We start from the raw sequence: 20,069 nt of genomic DNA, 5'->3' as shown, positions 1-20,069 counted from the left end.
AGGTCAGGTTCGGGTTGGAGGAGTAGGGGCACTCCCTGTTTTAATGTGATTCTTTCCCATTGCCTGACTTGCAAATTCATGGCCCCCCAGCCTCATCAGGTCACCTGCTACTAAGGATAGAAGGAGAAATAGCCTTTTATTGTTAATACTATTATTGGATCAAAAGGTAAAGGGACCCCTGACCATTAGGTCCAGTCATGACCGACTCTGGGGTTGTGGCGCTCATCTCGCGTTATTGGCTAAGGGAGCCGGCGTACAGCTTCCAGGTCATGTGGTCAGCATGACAAAGCCGCTTCTGACGAACCAGAGCACCACACGGAAACGCCGTTTACCTTCCCGCCGGAGCAGTACCTATTTATCTACTTGCACTTACTTTGACGTGCTTTCGAACTGCTAGGTTGGCAGGAGCTGGGACCGAACAACAGGAGCTCACCCCGTCGCAGGGATTCAAACCGCCAACCTTCTGATCAGCAAGCTCGAGGCTCTGTGGTTTAACCCACAGCGCCAACGTTCTATCAAATGCTTTTAACGCTGTCTTTTTGCTTTTTTTCCTTTTTTTTCTTTTTTTAAAAAATCTGTTACAATCAGTTTTGATCGATTAACTGACCCACCCTGGGGCAGTCTGTTGGCAAGCACACGGAGGTCTTGCTGTCCTAACACGATGCGTTCTCAGGAAATCGTTCATTAGGTGAGTGTTTGCATAATGAGTCAATGATTTCCGTGGATTCCTACGGGGGAATTTCTAGTACGTTCCCAACCGCAGAATTTTTACCCCAAAATTATGGGGGGGGGGGAACAAGAAAAATGTTGCAAAAGGCAAACAAGGAAGGAAGTTAGGGCTATAGGTAATAACTTTCGTTAAGGAATGGCAGGATGAACCAGAACCAGGGCCGGCTCAACCATAGGCAAGCTGAAGCAGTTGCCTCAGGGCGGCAGGTTCAGGACCATTGGTGGAGCGACAGATTTGGGCCCTCAAGGAGCCATAGCTGCCAAGTCTCCCATATTCCTCAGGAAACCCCCGTTTTTTCCAGCCATTTCCCGCTGGCAGCCCGGATTTTAAAAACCCCTGTAAATCCCCCGGATCCTTACCGGCCCGGGGGGGCTCCTTCTGCACATGTCTGGAGTCTCTGGACATGCGCAGAAACGATTTCTGGTGCTGCAGCCATTTTGGAAATGGGCAAAGCATGCGTAGAAGCGACTTCCGGTGCTGCTCTGCCCAGTTCCAAAATGGCCGCAGCGCGACTTCCGGTGCCGATCCCAGATTTTTCAATCTGGGAGTTGGCACCTATTCAAGGAGCACACAGCTCGCCCCTTGCCTCCTCCTCCTCCCCACTCACCGGCTCCTCCTCTGCCCGCCTTGTCGCTTCCGCCTCCTCCCCACCCTCCTTTTCAGCCTCCTTTTCCTTGACCTTGACATTGGGAGGGGGAGCAGCGGAGGAATAATTGAGGACAAGGGATTAGTCAACTCCAGCAGGGCGATGTAGGTGTTGGCGGGGCAGAACTTTCCATCTTGCCTTGGCAGCAAAACATACTGGGACTGCCCTGCCCAGAGTGAAGGGGGAGGCTTAATTCTCACAAAAGTCACAGATCTCAATCCCTGGCTTTGCGCCCCACTTGCTCATAGAGCTGGTATAACCCTCTTTTGAGTGTGGGTCTGTGGCACATGGTCTCACATTGGATAACGAAGGGCTCTCTATAATTAAGGTGTGCATGCATGCTTAACAACGGCATTGGCTGCCTACATGCATGTATAACCTTGCAATAAACCTACAATAAACCTACTTTTCTCTGCTTCCTGGTGCGATAAGTTCTTTATTAGGTATAAGGGTTAAAGGGACAGGGTAATAGGGAAGCAATGAGGGGGGAACTGGGGGAGTCCAAATGTTACAATGATGATATAACATTATTAGATATTTTTCTTCTTTTTGATGTAATTGTTATTCTTGTTTTTGGCTTTTGTCTTGTTTTTGTTTTGTTTTTTTCTTTCTTTTCGTGCTTTTTTCTTTTTTTGCTCTTTGTAGTTTGTATGGTTTTTCTTATGTGTAAAATGAATAAAGATGAATTAATAATAATAATAATAATAATAATAATAATAATAATAATAATAAAGGGACAGGGTCCTTTTGAACAGGTTCACGTATTGACTCCATGCAAAAGGTTCTGGTCCTCTCAGAGCTGTACATTGCATATGTGAGCATGGCAGACACACATGTTTGTTCAGACGAATCCATCAAATCCGCTCTATCAAAAAACGGTAGGCGGCTGTTCTTCAAAATTCACACAAATCCGAATTTTGCGATGCACCTCTCCAGCCAAATAGCGTTTGCAAAAATTGCACGTGTTAGGAGGAAAGCATGCGTCAAAATGAAGATCTTAGTGAAAATGACATGCAGAAATATATATTATATTGGGGATAATTGCTTGCAAAAAATGTGTACATACGAAAATGTGTTTCATAGGTGGACTTTGCACTCAGATCCCAGCGATTTTTCAGGAGGATCTAAAGATCAGTAACCACTGGAAATGTGGAGATCTGAATTCATGATAGGAAAGATAAGAAAGCATTTATGAATCAACACCTGTCTGCTTCTGATGGCATGCAGTTGCACACAGTTGTTGTGGTGTGGCGTGGGGAACTCGAGCGACAATTCTTGCTGTGTGAGAAGAGTGGTTAGTGGGGCATTTGTGCTTCTTCGTTTTCATCTAGGAAGTGATGGAGGATGCTTTGCAAAGCAGGGAAGGCAACCGGGAGAGAGAGAGAGAATCATAAAATCATAGAATCATAGAGTTGGAAGAGACCACAAGGGCCATCCAGTCCAACCCCCTGCCAAGCAGGAAACACCATCATAGCATTCCTGACAGATGGCTGTCAAGCCTCCGCTTAAAGACCTCCAAAGAAGGAGACTCCACCACACTCCTTGGCAGCAAAGTCCACTGCCGAACAGCTCTTACTGTCAGGAAGTTCTTCCTAATGTTTAGGTGGAATCTTCTTTCTTGAAGTTTGGAGAAGCAGAAAACAATCTTTCTCCCTCCTCCATATGACATCCTTTCATATATTTGAACATGGCTATCATACCACCCCTTAATCTTCTTTTCTTTCTTGTAGTTTGAATCCATTGCTCCATGTCCGCTTCTCTGGAGCTTCTCTGGAGAGAGAGAGACAGAGAGCTTTCTTAACTTATTTCAACTTCGCTTGAGAAATTCACAGCCGGCTTCTTACACACAGACTGCTGCACCATTCTGCTTCATTTGTTGCGTATGTCCTTCCTAGGCTCACTTGTTCCAAAAATAGCACCAGGAGTGACCGTATTTCCTTATTTCACGATTCAGGGAAGTTTGCGTGGAGGGAGGGTGGACTCACTCACTCATTCACATGTTGGGTGGGTTGGGTGTGTGTGCGTGTCATCTGAAGCAGACCGGACAAATTTCTCTCCTGGCAATGCTCACCAAAATTGGGGGTTTTCCTCTTTAATTTTATTTGTTTGTTATTGCTGCCACACTCATATATTTCCCCCTTCTCAATTTGCATCTAGAAGGGTATAAAAATGCATTTTGCCTTTGCAGGTTGTCTGGATTTCAGAGATTAGTTTCAGGGTATCTGGAGAGTAAAAAGAGAGAGAGAGAAAGAGAGGGAGTCTTCGTTTGCAAAGACCTTCTGCCAAATGACTGGTTAAAACAAAACAAAACAAAACAAAACCAAAAAAAAAATCACTCAAGGTAAGACAATTCCTTTTTGCTGACAGCTCAGTGATTATTCCAACTGGGGGAAAGGATTCTTTCATTCCAGCTTCGCCAGTAGGGAGAAATAGCTGAGTCTGCCCTCTTGCTGGGTCGCTGCAGAAACTTTGCCACAGTCTGGTCTGCTGAGGGTTTGGCATTAAGGCTGAGATTCAGGAAATCAAAGCTCTCTTTCGTTGGATGAGCACCGGGGAGAAAATGAGAGATGATTGGAGCAGGCTAAATCTGGCAGGGAAGATCTAGGGATTCCAGCTGCTCAAGACAGATGCCAGCCATCGGATACTGATCCACAGGTATCCTGCGGAGATTTAACATAAAGAAGTCCCAGTTCAACAAAGGTAAATGATTTTTCAGCAGGAGAGACGGAAACGAAGACCTAGCTTTATCGCTAAAATGAAAAAGGACGGGCAAAAGTGTGGCATTTTGCTTGGGTTTTGTCGAAAGACAGCGCATAGTCCTAATGGAATACATTAATGTACAAAAGGCTCCTAGATTGCAGTTATACTTAGGTTTTTTAAAAGTTATTTCAGTGAATAGGGATTGTACATGGAAATTGAGATGGGGGTTAAACATAAGCCTGTGTGTGTGTGTGTGTGTGTGTGTGTGTATCTTTTACCTGAAGCTTGCGCAATGCTCATTCTAGTTAAACCATAGAAACATTGTTGAAATATTGTAGAACATCATCCTATCTCTTTGGGGTTTTTAAAAGGCAGCGGTGGACCCGATCCTGCAAAAAACAAGGCTGCCACCCTAAGCCCAGTTTCTCTTGGCAGTAAACTCCACTGGACTCAAATGAGATTTGCTTCTGCGCCTGCACAGTTCGGATTCTGCCTTAAGCATTTGATTCCAATGCTTCCAGGGGAAGTTTAAGCACTTTCCTCAATCGTAACCATTCAGTTGTAGTGCATGGAACCTTGTAGTGTTAACGGCATGTGTTTAGTGAATGATTGATCTGAAGATGAGAGGAATACTTAATTTTTGGTGCATTTAAATTGTTTACAGAATGCGTGGGGGTGACGTAGACCAGTGTTTCCCTACCTTGTGCCTCCAGCTGTTTTCGGACTACAATTCCCATCATTCCTGACCACTGGTCTTGCTAGCTAGGGATGATGGGAGTTGTAGTCCAAAAACAGCTGGAGGCACAAGGTTGGGAAACACTGACGTAGACAACGCAGTGCTCTGTGCATATCCTCTTAGAAGCAATCCCTCTTCAATGGGGCTTCCTGAATTTCAGCATGGGTGGGGAACCTCAGGGCCAGGTGTGGCCCTCCAGACCTTTCTACCCGGCCCTTGGAATTCTCCTCCAGCCACACCCCCTTTGCACCCCTGGGCTTTGCATCCTTGAGCTGTAACAATGCCTCCCACTTGCCTGGATGGAAGGCAGAAATGGGGGTGGGAGTGTGTGTCAAGACTCTTGTGCAAAGGTGAAATTTGCATTTGTTGCCCTGCCCACTTTTGCCTCTGGCCCCATTCACTCCTGGCATGCAATCCTCAGAAAGTTGCCCAGAAGTGAATCCAGCCCTCGGGGTGGAGAAGGGCACCCCAGGCCCCTTCAGCTTAGCACTGCAACCTGGTTTTCTCAAGCTGAAGGTCTGAAATAGGCTCGCTTTTAGCTGAGCCATCACAGAGATAACCAGAGTTCATGGGCGTAGCCAGGATTTATTTGGGGGGGGGGGAGAGCAAGACATCCACCTGTCATCATCCTCCGTCTGGTTCCGTCTGTCAGATTCAGAATGAAATGTCTGGATTCTTTTCCATTTTTGATTGTTTTATATTATTTTCTTTTGACCCCCAGTGCTCGGAAAAGTCTGTCAAAATCTCCAGTCATTTGAAAACCAGGAAGTTAAATTTAAAAAAGCATCAGGGAGTATATTTTGCAAAATTACCAAGAACACATCTTTTACACTTCATTTTTAAAATCTAAACTAAAACGAGCTTTCTTGGATTTGCTGAAAACTTTTTCAGCACTTTGTTCTCAAATCCCTCCTTTTTCCAGTGCTGTTTTTATGTGCGCACTCAGGAAGCAGAGCCCAGGGAGATGCTCCCCTCAATGCAATCGTTTACCTTAGCCAGGTCTTTTACTCCCTTGAAAGTACTGAATGACCGCTCTGCTGGCTGAGCAAGAGAGATGAGCAGAGCCTTTTTTTGGTGGTAGAGCATTTCAATTTCAAATATTCAGATCATTCCTACTTTTAGTTAAGTATTTTTTATTTATTTACTGTATTTTCGGGCGTATAAGACGACTGGGCATATAAGACGACCCCCAACTTTTCCAGTTAAAATATAGAGTTTGGGATATACTCGCCGTATAAGAAATACGACCCGGCGTATAAGACGACCCCCGACTTTTGAGAAGATTTTCCTGGGTTAAAAAGTAGTCTTATAGGCAGGAAAATACAGTACAGTGGTACCTCGCAAGACGAATGCCCTGCAAGACGAATTTGTCGCAAGATGAATGCGTCTTGCGATCTGATGGTGACTCGCAAGATGAATTCGTTTTGCGAAAAATTCGTCTTGCGAATCGCGGTTTCCCATAGGAATGCATTGAAATTTAATTAATGCGTTCCTATGGGCAAAAAAAGAAATTTCAATGCATTCTTATGAGAAACCGCAATTCGCAAGACGAATTTTTCGCAAAACGATTTGACTCGTGGAACGAATTAAATTCGTCTTGCGAGGCACCATTGTACTTGATTTTGGGTGGCAAACGAGGAAGAGCTGTAGCTCAGTAGCAGAGAATCTGTTTGCATGCAGAAGGACCAAGGTTTAATCCTGAACGGCATCTCCAGGTTGGGTTGGGAAATATTCCCTGCCTGAGACCTTCAAAAGCTTCTGCCAGTCAGGGTAGACAAAACTGACCTAGATCCGACTGGGCAAAGGGCAGCTGACTAGGTTTCCATGTTATAATTTTCACTGTGTGTAAGGACTGAACACTCAAACAGGGGTATTGTCAGTCCTGGATCTGTGACCCATTGATTTCCTTGGGTGAGCCTAAATTCTGGTGTTACATGAGAGGGAGAGAGAAAAATACTCTATCTCCATAGCACAAACACACACACACAAACACACACACACCCCTTCTCATTTTAATTAAGTTATTCAAAGTTAAAACAATTGCACTGCAAATATAATCGCACGGCAAACATTCTGTAATACATAATCTAAAGCCATGTATAGGGAATGAGGAACTGACGGCCTTCTAGGGGTTGGACTACAACTCCCATTATTCCCAGCAGGATCAGTGCTCAGGCATGATGGGAGTTGTAGTCCAAGAACCTTGAGAGGACTACAAGTTCCCCATCCCCGCTCTAAAAACTAAGAAGGCACCAAACATTTGCTTTTATTGCTGTACCACTTAAAAGATTAAAATATGTCTCTACAGAAAGCTGAAGCAACAACAGACAACTTAAACAACCAATATTACAAAAAATTCAGTCATGTATAAAATTTTTTACATTAACACAAAATTACTAATAAATATGAATCAAAACCAGTTCCTTCTCCTTTAGACAAAGCCTCTTCACCTCCTGGCTCTCACCCAGCATAGGAGTCAATTCCTAGGAGCCGAGGGAGCTTCACCCTCCCCAATAAAATATTTGAGAGGGCACACCCCCAAAAAGTTGATGGGCATTGCCATTCAAATGGTGTACGTGCACAGTGCCATGTGATCGATTATGCAGGGCGGGGCTTGCCTGCCCCTCCCCAATATTTAATTCAAGTTGGCACCCCTGTCACCCAGAGTCTGGACAAACTCTCAGCTCCTCCACAAAAGTTGCACCGCGAGAAGAGTTCCTGCAAAGAGCTGACATCACCCCAGTCTCTCACTCTAGACGTGTGTTTTATGGCTGCCATAAGGGTGTCCTGGCAGAATTTTTAAAAACCATTTAAAAAGTCTGGATTTTCACTTCTTGAAACATGGCAACCTTATTTTATGCGCAGGCCTGCAGCTGTGTCCCATTCAACAGTCACTTTCCGTACCCAGTTCAATTCTTTTTAATTCTTCTTTAAATTTATGTCTATTCTTTACTTTTTAAAAAGGGCTATTCATTCACCTGAACTTCCTCGTATCTGTTTCCTTTGCAGACGGGCGTCTACCTTGCATAGAGCAGAGTTTGTGAGCTGTTGAGCACACATACACCGGAAATGCAAAGGATGATGTGCCCTTTCCTTTTTAAGCCTCAAACCAGTAAGATTGAGTCCCAAGAAGGGAAGGATATCAACAACAACAACAATAACAACAACAGCAGCAGCAGCATGGAAAAAGCAACTGGGAACTTTCACAGGTGAGAGTGCTTCCTTCTCTCCTTCACTCAGAACCACAGGAACTTCACCTGGTGAAACTGACAGGCAGTAGATCCAGGAGAGGCGAAAAAGGAAATTCCTCTTCCTGCGATGCAAAATTGGCATATGGATGTTACTGCTGTGTGATGGGCTACCGGCTCGGATTCTTTCAAAGGGAGACAGCTATATTCCCAAGTAGGGCCTGCGGTGTGAAATGCAATGCTTAGGGCTCCAGCCAGCCACACCCTTTTCAGAACAATCCATGCTAGCCTGCCAGCCATGACCTTTGTCAAGACACTCCATTCCATTTCCTTGTCGTGGTTTACCTTGCTTCCGCAGTCAAGTCAGCATTCCCTGGCTGTTGAGTATGCTCCCTGAGCTCTTTGGGGCTGATAGTTATTTTGTTCTTAGCCAGGCACCCCCAAACTTCGGCTCTCCAGATGTTGTGGACTACAATACCCATCTTCCCCGACCACTGGTCCTGTTAGCTAGGGATCATGGTAGTTGTAGGCCAAAACATCTGGAGGGCCGCAGTTTGGGGATGCCTGTAATCTTAGCTTTCCCAATTCTTTTTTGAAAAATACGTCTCCAAATCTATAGATGCCACCTTCTTGTGCATAGATAGTGCTGTCCAGCTGCATAAGGACTAGCCAATGTGTAGCCACAGCCAGCCACCATAAATGAATGAATAAATGCTAATAGAACCTCCATGTTCAATGGAAGTGTGCCCCTGAAAGCCAGGAGATGTTGCCTGCGTGTGAGTTTTCTTAAAGCACCTGATTGGCTGCCTTGGGATGGAGGATGCCAGACTCAATGGAGCCTCTTGGTCTGATCCACCAAGACGCTTGTCTACTTCCTTCCTACTTGAAGAGTAGGAGCCAATGGTGGGGAAAAGGAAGGCCGAGGCAAAGCCCAAGCAGAACTTCCCAATAAACCTTGAGAAGAGCAGCTGTTTCTTTGGATCACACTGGTGCAATGGGTGCTTTTTATCTATCTGACTCCTGCTGCGCAGTGATGACATCAGCCAAAGGTGTTGTATCTGATGCATCAGACAAAAGAGGGCTCCAAAGTGTGTTCCACAGTAAAGTGGCTAGCCTTTAAAGTTGATAGAATTCTAGAATTGGAAGGGACCCCCGAGGGTCATCTAGCCCAACCCCCTTGCAATGCAGGAAACTCAGCTCAAGCATCCATGACAGATGTCCATCCAGCCTCTGCTTGAAAACCTCCACGGAAGGAGAGCCCACCACTTCCCGAGGGAGACTGTTCCACTATCAAACAGCTCTTAGTGTCAGAAAGTTTTTCCTGCTGTTTAGTTGGAATCTCCTTTTTTTCGAGTCCTACCTTCCAGAGCAGGAGAAAACAAGTTTGTTCCCTCTTCCATGTGACAGCCCTTGAGATATTTGAAGATGGCTATCATATCTCCTCTCAGTCTCCCCTTTTTCAGGCTGAACATAACCAGCTCCTTCAACCGTTCCTCATCAGGCTTGGCTTCTAGACCCTTGATCTCCTTGTGTGTGTTTGCACTAACAGACCAACACAACCGGCTCTCTAATTTGTCAGCAAATGCATGCACCAAGCGGATCTCTTATCCTAGGAGTCACCCACCCCGACTTAAGGACAGAAGGATGCATCGATTTTGGTTCTCCCAGTTTCTCCAGCCAGCCCTACATTGGGGATTGAACCTGGGTCCTTCTGCATGCCAAGCAGCTGCCCAGCTACAGGCACCCCTTCCATAAACAGTCTCCTGATCCCCAGCCATCGTCAAAGTGAAAAGGAAGAGAGAAGAGTTCAGGAGTCATCATTATACAGGAAACCAATTCCATGCAGGAAATCCACAGTTATTTTCCTAACAAGCTGTCAGTCCTCACTTCTTTTCAGAACCTTTCCTCCAGCGAATTCCCCAAAGCGGCCAGTTCTGTCAAGCACTTTCCCTCCCTTTGTTTCGCTGCTATAACTAGCCTGCTGCAAGATTATATTTGAAGCTGGTTGACGTGGCTCCTTTGTTTGTCTCCTTGGGTGGTTCCTCCAGGCTCTGATCACAGCCAGCACCCCCTGGGAATCTCCTGCTTAAACTTCCCAATTTAACCCAAGCTTGGGAAGCTTCCCCTCTATACCAAAGTGATATAGACCAGCCTTGGCTACCCCGGAGTCCTCCCAACGCAGTGTTCTTCTAGCTTTATTCCTTTTGCAAATTTGCAAGCTGCTTTACAGCCTGAGGCCACTGAAGCAAGACAAAATACAAATGTTTGGGGTAGGGCCATACCCCCCAAGACACTTGCTTTGCAAGCAGAAGGTTCGATCCCCAATGACATCTCTAAAGAGTGCTTGGAATGCCCTCTTTCTTCAATCCTGGAGAGATTGCTGCCAGTCAGTGTTGACAATACTAAGCTGGATGGACTCTACGGTCTGACTTGGTAGACTGTTCCTAAATTCTAAAAATGACTAAAGCCGAATTCCGTAAAGCAACAGCTGTTCCCATACCCTCCAACGTTTCCCCAATGAAAACAGGGACGTCCTAAGGAAAAGTGAGACATTCTGGGATCAAATCAGAAACTGGGATAGCTTCTGTAAATCTGGGACTGTCCCTGGAAAACAGGGACACTGGAAGGGTCTGTGTTCCTACAGATGTACAATTAATGTACTGTACCATAAATCAGTGTTTCTCAACCTTTTTTGGGCCAAGGCACACTTGTTCCATGAAAAAAATCACGAGGCACACCACCATTAAAAAAGTTAAAAAAATTAACTCTGTGCCGCCCTATATTGACTATATAATTATGACTGTAAGAAACACTTGCCAATTGCTGTGTTGGTTGCAATCTCCTGTAATAAGGCTTCACAAGCCGCTGATTTCTCTGCCAGCACAATCCTTTGCTCAGCAAGTTTCAGGTTGAGCTCATCCAGCCAGCTTCTTTAAGTTTGTCTAAAACCACCCTCCCGTGGTGATGGCTGTTGAGAGCTGCGCTCGCTCCGCGTCGTGACCCGACCGGCTTCCTTTCCGGCGTGTCAGAGTTGTTCATTGGCGGCCGCCAGGCACGTGACAATGCAAATCGCCCTTCTCGTCGCCGCACGTCGCGGCACACCAGCCAGTGTCTCGCAGCACACTAGTGTGCCGCGGAACAGCGGTTGAGAAACGCTGCCATAAATGACTGGGCCACACCTTGGGGGAAGCCTAAACAAAACAGTCTTCCATAGATGCCTAACTATCAGACACTTAGCAGCTGCTGGATTTCAGCAGGTAACTGATTCCAGAGGGCTGGAGCTGCAATGCTAAAAGCCTAGTTTCTAGTGCATACTACTACTACTTTCTATTATTTATACCCCACTCATCTGTCTGGTTGCCTCAACCAATCTGGGTGGCTTCCAACATATATAAAAGCCTTCAGATGTCTTCTAAAAAAAGATGTTCTGGACTACAAACCAGGCAGGACTGCTTCCCAGTATATCTGTGCCAAGGTGCCAAGATACTAAAGGCTGGCTTTCAGCGACATTCTCCCCATTCCCGACTCTTATGAAATCAATTCCTCCTTGTTCTTACAGCCTGGCAAAACGAGAAGTCGCCTCGTTAAATGGCCTAAGCAAGAAACTTGACGTGATCACTGTAACGGCAAGAGAGGTGAGTTTAAATTTGGGGTGCCCTTATTCCAAAGGGGGCAAGACGTTACAGCCTTGACGTCCTACGTATGATGATTTGGGATATATGATGCATAGGACTAAGGTTTGAGTGGTCCAGGTTCTCATTCTTGCTGGGCAGAGAAGACCAAGGAATGAGCCACTTTGCCATAGCCTAAACGACCTCGCAGGGCTGTTGAGAGGATAACATGGGAGGCATGAGCCAGGTGCGCCAGCTTTTGGGGGAGATGGGCTGTTGCTCAGTGGGAGAGCACATGGCTTGGGCTCAATCTCTGGCTTGGATTGGGAAATTCCTTTCCCTAAAACCCTGCAGAGCCCCTGTCAGCCAGTGTAGACGCTTCTGAGCTAGATGGACAAATAATCTTGTTTGGTACAAGGCAATTTAGAAAGAATACAATTGCAAAGTCGGAAGGGACCCCAAGGAACATCTAGTCCAACCCCCGCAATGCAGGAATCTCAACAAAAGCATCCATGACAGCGGGCTTCCAGGATATGTTTCCTTTGGAAAGAGGTCGCTGAGAACTTAGCAGCATTTTGTGATCGGTTTTTCACGTACAGGTTGAGCACAGGTGGAGATCCACAGCACCAGTCACCCAAAAGACACCCTAAACCAGGCATGTCAAACCTGCTGCCCTCCAGATGTTTTGGCCTACAACTCCCATGATCCCTAGCTAGCAGAACCAGTGGTTGGGGAAGATGAGAATTGTAGTCCAAAACATCTGGAGGGCCGCAGGTTTGACATGCCTGCCTAAACTCTTCCAGAGCTTGGGCTGGTCACTCACTCCTATTCTAGCCTACCTCACAGGGTTGTTGTGAGGATAAAATGTGGGAGAACCATGTGCGCCACCTTCATTTAAGAGCTCCTGATAGCTCCATCAGTAGAGCACAGACTCTTAATCTCAGGGTTGTGGGTTTGAGCCCCACGTTGGGCAAAAAGGATTCCTGCATTGCAAGGGGTTGGACTAGAGGATCCTTGTGGTCCCCTCAAACTCTGCAATTCTGCTTCCATCTCCTTGGAGGAAAGGTGGGATGTAAACTAAATAAGTATATAGGTAAAGGTAAAGGGACCCCTGACCATTAGGTCCAGTCATGACCGACTCTGGGGTTGCGGCACTCATCTCGCTCTATTGGCCAAGGGAGCCGGCGTACAGCCTCCAGGTCATGTGGCCAGCATGACTGAGCCGCTTCTGGTGAACCAGAGCAGCACACGGAAACGCTGTTTACCTTCCCGCTGTAGCGGTACCTATTTATCTACTTGCACTTCATGCTTTCGAACTGCTAGGTTGGCAGGAGCTGGGACCGAGCAACGGGAGCTCACCCCGTCATGGGGATTAGAACCGCCGACCTTCTGATCGGCAAGCCCTAGGCTCTGTGGTTTAACCCACAGCGTCACCCATGTCCCATAATAATAAATATATACATCAATACATTTAGCTCTCTTCCTCTCTCTCTGCTGCCATTCCTTTCCTGACTCTCGCTTCAACTCGTCAAGCTCCTTTCTTTAAAAGCATGACATCGTCTGTGGTTTTTTAATAATTTTTTTGCTTCCTTTCCTGAACAGAAACATTCCCCAAATGGTATGAAGCAAATGTCCCGGTGCCCAAGGCATTTAAACATCAAAAACTTCGAGACTGGGAGCAGCCTTCAAGACGCATTGCACTACCAGGCCAAAGAGGTAACATGATAGAGAGCTGTATGGATTTTTTGGTGGGTGCTCATTCCAACTGAGGGCCAGGGAAACCAATGCAACCTAGAGCTACATTGTCAGCAGTGGGCAGGGCTAAAGCCCAAAGTGGGTGGAGCCCAGAGCCCACCCCCACTTTGCCTGTCTGTCACTCGAGCATCCATGAGGCTACTTTCTTGTGCTATGCAACAGCAGGTGTAGAGCCAATGTCCCACTCCAGAGATGGTGACACGACTGGTGGGAGAGCCTTGGGTGGGTCACTTTGCGTTGGAGATGGGTTCGAGTGGAGACTCCTATCCTGTTAGGGGCAATGGGGCAGTGCCCCACCTCTCTCAGTCTGCCGTCGGCTGGCCCACACTTGCCTCACTTGGAATCAGTCCAGGGGGATCATGGCCCTGTTTGTCAGCTTCTCCGAGAGGCAGAATGGAATGACATGGAATCGCTTTGGAGAGGGACTACTTGGCTGGTTTGAATTCTGAACAGGAGCCCTTGACATGTGGAAGCATGTGCCTCTTGTTCTTTAAGCCTGGGAATTGTAATGTTGCAAATGTGCTTGAGATGCCCACAGCTTCCCTTCATGCTCCAGCCATGGGTTTTATCCTCTAGTTATCTCTCGCTTGGACTACTGCAATGCGCTCTATGTGGGGCTACCTTTGAAGGTGACCCGGAAACTACAACTAATCCAGAATGCAGCAGCTAGACTGGTGACTGGGAGCAGCCGCCGAGACCACATAACACCGGTCTTGAAAGACCTACATTGGCTCCCAGTACGTTTCCGAGCACAATTCAAAGTGTTGGTGCTGATCTTTAAAGCGCTAAACGGTCTCGGTCCAGTATACCTGAAGGAGTGTCTCCACCCCCATTGTTCTGCCCGGACACTAAGCTCCAGCGCCGAGGGCCTTCTGACGGTTCCCTCGCTGCGAGAAGCCAAGTTACAGGGAACCAGGCAGAGGGCCTTCTTGGTAGTGGCACCCGCCCTGTGGAACGCCCTCCCACCAGATGTCAAAGAGATAAACAACTACCAGACTTTTAGAGGACATCTGTTTAGGGAAGATTTTAATGTTTAATAAATTATTGTATTTTGATACTTCTGTTGGAAGCTGCCCAGAGTGGCTGGGGAAACCCAGCCAGATGGGCGGGGTATAATTAATTAATTAATTGATAATTAATAACCCACCTGTTTCTCTCTTCCTCTTGCTCTTGCGTGTTCACTTCAGGTTCTTCACTGCAGGACCAACGTGTGCCAGGGATCTCTCATGAACCCCAAAAGTTTGGTCCGAGGTCCCCGCAATGGGCTCACCCCGAGAGATGAATTATTACCTCAAGCAATAGAGTTCATCAACCTGTTTTACAAATCCTTTAAAGAGTGAGTGTTTGTTTGTTTGTTTGTTTTTTCTTCTTTGATCCCACCCTTCAGACGTCCTCTTTCCACTGTTCATTCACAAGGATTTGTGCTCCTAAACATCTTGTGGAACTTATATGTGGTCCCACTTTCAAAACCCTTTGTGCCTGCAAGTGTTTCGGGCGGTGGACAAACTGCATCATCATTACCAATTGCTGAACATCCCATAGCTTCCTGCTCAAATCCTTAACTTTTTATACCACAAATGTTCTGCTTTATTTTATTTTAGTCCCGCTTTTGTTGCGCCGTCACACGAGAGTGCCCCTCCAGATGATAATAATAATTTGCTAACTTACATACCACTTCTATATAACTGCCCTGATACCATCACAAAAAAGCAAATCATCATCAAAAAAGGATGTCTGGATTATTTGCTTAGTCTTTGCCGAACCCCTGATCTATTTTGTGTTCGAGGAACGTTATTAACGACTGGTAGTTCCTCAAAGCTGGTGGGAGGGAGATGAACCCAAGATTTCTTGCTGGCCCCCAAGGCTGAGCTTTCAATCATCTCTCCTGCTCCCAATTATCTCCATGAGTGATCCAGGTGGCTTTAAAAAATAATAATGAAAATCTGGAGTAATTTAAATCGACCATCTCCCTTCCACCAATTAATTTTTATGAAGGCAGTTTCTAATATCCAAGATCATTCTCATGCCCCGCTGATTGCTTCTGAGTCATTTTTCCCCCTCCCCCCAAAATTAAAGCTAACAAGCTTCTTCTTTCATGGTGTCTTTTACTGTAATGAATATTGGCAGCCATCAAAGAAAACCATGAAAGTTCAGAGTCCCGGATTCACTTCCCAGTTTGGGATAAGGGGAGGGCGCCCTTTCATCTCCTGGAGAATTTGTTGCACCACCAGCCACATCTGGGCATCCTCTTCATCTGGAATATACGGCTATTCTTGCCCTCTCCTCTTTGAATTGCATCAGCTCCAAGTGTTGCTATTCATTGTTTTCTGTTTCCTCTCCCACTCCACCTGCCAGGCCCAAAATAGAAAAGCACCTTGCACGCCTGGAAGCCGTGGCCCTAGAGATAGAAACAACAGGAACCTACCAGATGACTGGGGAAGAGCTCATCTTTGCGACCAAGCAGGCCTGGAGAAATGCCCCGAGATGCATTGGAAGAATCCAGTGGTCCAATTTAAAGGTGACTTGGTTTGTCTGCAGTCGCAGCTGGCGCGCATTGGGACTGGTGGGGCGGAAGGCAGGCAGGGCCTAATCATGCCCCTCTTCCTCCTTACTGAGTTCTTCCAGGGCAGCAATGAGACAAGGGTGGCTGGAGGAAGCTGGAAGTCACCTGGGCTGCCCCAGGACTGGCTGCATGTCACCTGGCTGAGGGCAGACTGTGTTTGCGTGAGGCAGCTGCCATTCCAATTTCTTCCTTTAATAATAATAATAATAATAATAATAATAATAATAATAATAAATTTTATTTATATCCCGCCCTCCCCAGTGCGAGCCAGGCTCAGGGCGGCTAACATCAATACAGTTACAATAAAACGTAAAAGAAAGAAAGTCAATTGATTAAAATGCAGATTAAAATACAATTTAGATTTAAAAAATAGTTTAAAAAATGCAGCCTCATTTTAAAATGGCCCAAATCGAAACCCAAAGGCCAGGCGGAACAGCTCCATCTTGCAGGCCCTGTGGAAAGATGTCAAATCCCGCAGGGCTCTGGTCTCCTGTGAGAGAGCGTTCCACCAAGTCGGGGCCAATACTGAAAAGGCCCTGGCCCTAGTTGAGGCCACTCTAGCCACCTTATGGCTCGGGATCTCCAAAATATTGTTATTTGTGGACCTTTGCTTACTTGCATGCAGCTGACAGGGACAAATGCGCAACCAACGAGCAGGACAATTTGCAGTATAAAAGGCAAAACAGTTGCAGTTATCGCTGGTGGTGTCGATAACACATTAATGTCTATGAGTAGGTTCTGAAGGACTGCCGTCACCCATATCGACGTGGTTTAACCATCTACCCCTCTTCCCAGGAGACTCCGGGAATTGTAACTCTGTGAAGGGGGAAAGGGGTCTCCTCACAAGTCTCAGCACACATAGCAGACTACAGTTCCCAGGATTCTGTGTGGAAAGACATGAGTGTTAGATATTATACTGCTCAGCCATCCCAATGTAAGCAGGTAAAGGTAAAGGGACCCCTGACCTTTAGGTCGAGTCGTGACCGACTCTGGGGTTGCGGCGCTCATCTCGTGTTATTGGCCGAAGGAGCCGGCGTACAGCTTCCGGGTCATGTGGCCAGCATGACAAAGCCACTTCTGGCAAACCAGAGCAGCACACGGAAACGCCGTTTACCTTCCCGCTGTAAAAAGGTAAAGGTAAAGGGGCCCCTGACCATCAGGTCCAGTTGTGTCCGACTCTGGGGTTGCGGCGCTCATGCGGCGCTCATCTCGCTCTATAGGCCGAGGGAGCCAGCGTTTGTCCGCAGACAGCTTCCAGGTCATGTGGCCAGCATGACAAAGCTGCTTCTGGCGAACCAGAGCAGCACACGGAAACACCGTTTACCTTCCCGCCGGGGGGGTCCCTATTTATCTACTTGCACTTTGATGTGCTTTTGAACTGCTAGGTGGGCAGGAGCTGGGACCAAGCAACGGGAGCTCACCCCGTTGCAGGGATTCGAACCGCCGACCTTCTGATCAGCAAGCCCTAGACTCTGTGATTTAACCCACAGCGCCACCTGGGTCCCCACCTTCCCGCTGTAGCGGTACCTATTTATCTACTTGCACTTTGAGGTGCTTTCGAACTGCTAGGTTGGCAGGAGCTGGGACCGAGCAACGGGAGCTCACCCCGTCATGGGGATTTGAACCGCCGACCTTCTGATCAGCAAGCCTTAGGCTCTGTGGTTTAACCCACAGCACCACCCGTGTCCCAGAGCATCCTGCAATTACAGTAGTCATCCTGGCTTCAGATTTGACCCTGAAATGTCCCGTTTTTTGGTCCAGCGCTCTGGCACGAGTCTGCTGGCTCCTGCAAGAGCTCAGGAGAAGAAGAAAAAAGCATCCCAATTTGTATCACCGAGATGTTGGAGGGTATGACCTACAGTATAAGAGTGTTTTTAAATGCACAGACGTGGCCTAGGTCTCCTGTAAGGTTGCCACCATCTTCCTTTCATTGCCTTCTGAATTGTGTTGGAAAGCTCATTGATTTTGGTCATTGTTCCCAAATGTTGTTGCCTTTTAGGTCTTTGATGCCCGCAGCTGTACAACCGCCAAGGAGATGTTTCAGCACCTCTGCCGCCATTTGGAGTATTCCACCAATGGAGGGAATATAAGGTATGAGCTCTTTTTTTTCCTTTTGTCTCGCTTGGGTCCTTAAGAAATTAAGGAGCTGGTTGGCATTCACTCTGTCTCTTGCAACAGATCTGCCATCACTGTCTTTCCCCAGAGGACGGATGGGACGCACGACTTCCGGATATGGAACAGCCAACTCATCCGATACGCTGGGTACCCAATGCCAGATGGTTCCATTGTGGGCGACCCAGCCAATGTGGAGTTCACACAGGTATGCGGGGGGAAAACCAGGCACCACCAAAATATCGAAACAATAGCTGTCTATTAGCCTTTTGACAAAGCTGGAAGACAGCTTGCGGCAGCCAGTCCCTTCCTATTAATGGCTTCTAACACTGATGGCTGTTTTCTGCCTCCACTGAGATCCAGTACTGAGGGCCTTCTGGCGGTTCCCTCACTACGAAAAGTGAGGTTACAGGAAATCAGGCAGAGGGTCTTCTGGGGAACACCCTCCCATCAGATGTCAGACAGATAAGCAACTATCTGACATCTGAAGGCAGCCCTGTATAGGGAAGTTTTTAATGTTTGTTGTTTTGTTTTGTCCCTTTGCATTTTGTGGGAAGCTACCCAGAGTGGCTGGGGTAAAGGAAAAGGTAAGGGGACCCTTGATCATTAGGTCCAGTCGTGACTGACTCTAGGGTTGCGTGCTCATCTCGCATTATTGGCCGAGAGAGCCAGCATACAGCTTCCAGGTCATGTGGCCAGCATGACAAAGCCGCTTCTGGCGAACCAGAGCAGCACACGGAAACGCCGTTTACCTTCCCGCTGTAGCAGTACCTATTGATCTACTTGCACTTTGACGTGCTTTCGAACTGCTAGGTTGGCAGGAGCAGGGACTGAGCAACGGGAGCTCACCCTGTCGCGGGGATTTGAACCACCGACCTTCTCATCAGCAAGCCCTAGGCTCAGTGGTTTCAGCCACAGCGCCAATAACAATAACAATTGTTACTGTTAAACTGGAGTCTGCTCTGCCAGTCATTGGCTCTGGCGCCACCTACTGTTGGCCTCCCTGCGTTCCACCCCACCACTCCCATTGAGCGTCAGGCACTGCTGGCTCTTCAGGAGCATCTAAGGAGTTAAGTCTCTCTCTTTTGCTTTGGCCAGAAGAGGGGAAAACAAGCCCATCCCACCTCCTTTCTTTTGCTTCTCTCAGCTGTGCATCCAGCTTGGTTGGAAGCCCAAGTATGGCCGCTTTGATGTGGTTCCACTGATCCTCCAAGCCGATGGCCAAGACCCGGAACTGTTTGAGCTGCCGCCAGAGCTTGTCCTTGAAGTGTCTATGGAGCATCCCACGTAAGTGCCTTGGCCTCAGATGACAGCGGCCGGGACCTGCTCTTGATGGGCAGGCAGGCCGTTGTTGAAGAGAGGCTATTATTTGGGGCCTCGTGTGCCAGGTGGGTTAATCTGTTGGCTTTTGCCGGAGCAAAATTACATTGAATAACGATGCTTCCAGGCTGTTTCCATTTGGGGGGACGGAATCCCGCAATTCCAGGATGGACCATTAGAGTTGGTTGGGAGGTCTTGTGCAAGAAACCCACTTCCCTGAAATATCAGACTTTGGGGAATAAATAAGGTGGGGAGAAAATGCACCCGGAAGTGTCGGCTGACCTTTGATTTAACTCAGCATCATTTAACCTCCCCACAAACAATTCAGAAGGAAAGTTTAATAAGCAATGGAAACACCCTCGGATTGACATGTCTTCCCAAATATCTTTTGTTCTGCTGTAAGTCTTGGGGCTCCCCTGAGCTTGCTGTTACCTCTCTTTTGCACATGGATGCAGAGGAATCTGCCTTATATTGAGTCAATACACATCTAGCTCATTATTGTCTACCCTGGCTGGCAGCAATTCCCCCAGGTTTTCAGGCAGGGGTTTCTCCCAGCTGTATCTGGAAATTTCAGAGGTTGAACCTGGGACCTTTGTCATAGAATCATAGAATCATGGAGTTGGAAGAGACCACAAGGGCCATCCAGTCCAACCCCCTGCCAAGCAGAAAACACCATCAAAGCATTCTTGACATATGGCTGTCAAGCCT

The 20,069-nt window shown here is 47.2% G+C and overlaps 1 protein-coding gene across 1 annotated transcript in view; it reads left to right on the top strand.

Moving 5' to 3' along the window:
* Positions 1-3,824: 3,824 nt before the first annotated feature.
* The window catches only part of NOS2 (nitric oxide synthase 2), a 36,943-nt gene continuing 20,698 nt past the window's right edge, over positions 3,825-20,069 (top strand). Inside the window, exons 1-9 of the mRNA XM_035139976.2 lie at positions 3,825-4,076; positions 7,822-8,021; positions 11,560-11,635; positions 13,214-13,327; positions 14,554-14,702; positions 15,722-15,884; positions 17,929-18,020; positions 18,108-18,249; positions 19,189-19,328. Of these exons, the coding sequence (XP_034995867.2) occupies positions 7,882-8,021; positions 11,560-11,635; positions 13,214-13,327; positions 14,554-14,702; positions 15,722-15,884; positions 17,929-18,020; positions 18,108-18,249; positions 19,189-19,328 (1,016 nt within the window). The 5' untranslated portion in view covers positions 3,825-4,076; positions 7,822-7,881. The remainder of the gene's footprint in view (positions 4,077-7,821; positions 8,022-11,559; positions 11,636-13,213; positions 13,328-14,553; positions 14,703-15,721; positions 15,885-17,928; positions 18,021-18,107; positions 18,250-19,188; positions 19,329-20,069) is intronic.

This window comes from Zootoca vivipara, chromosome 15, assembly GCF_963506605.1.
Source record: "Zootoca vivipara chromosome 15, rZooViv1.1, whole genome shotgun sequence".
In the NCBI taxonomy this organism is placed as follows: Eukaryota; Metazoa; Chordata; class Lepidosauria; order Squamata; family Lacertidae; genus Zootoca; species Zootoca vivipara.
The sequence above is the reverse complement of the archived record's forward strand: the minus strand, read 5'-3'. Positions and strand labels throughout refer to the sequence as shown.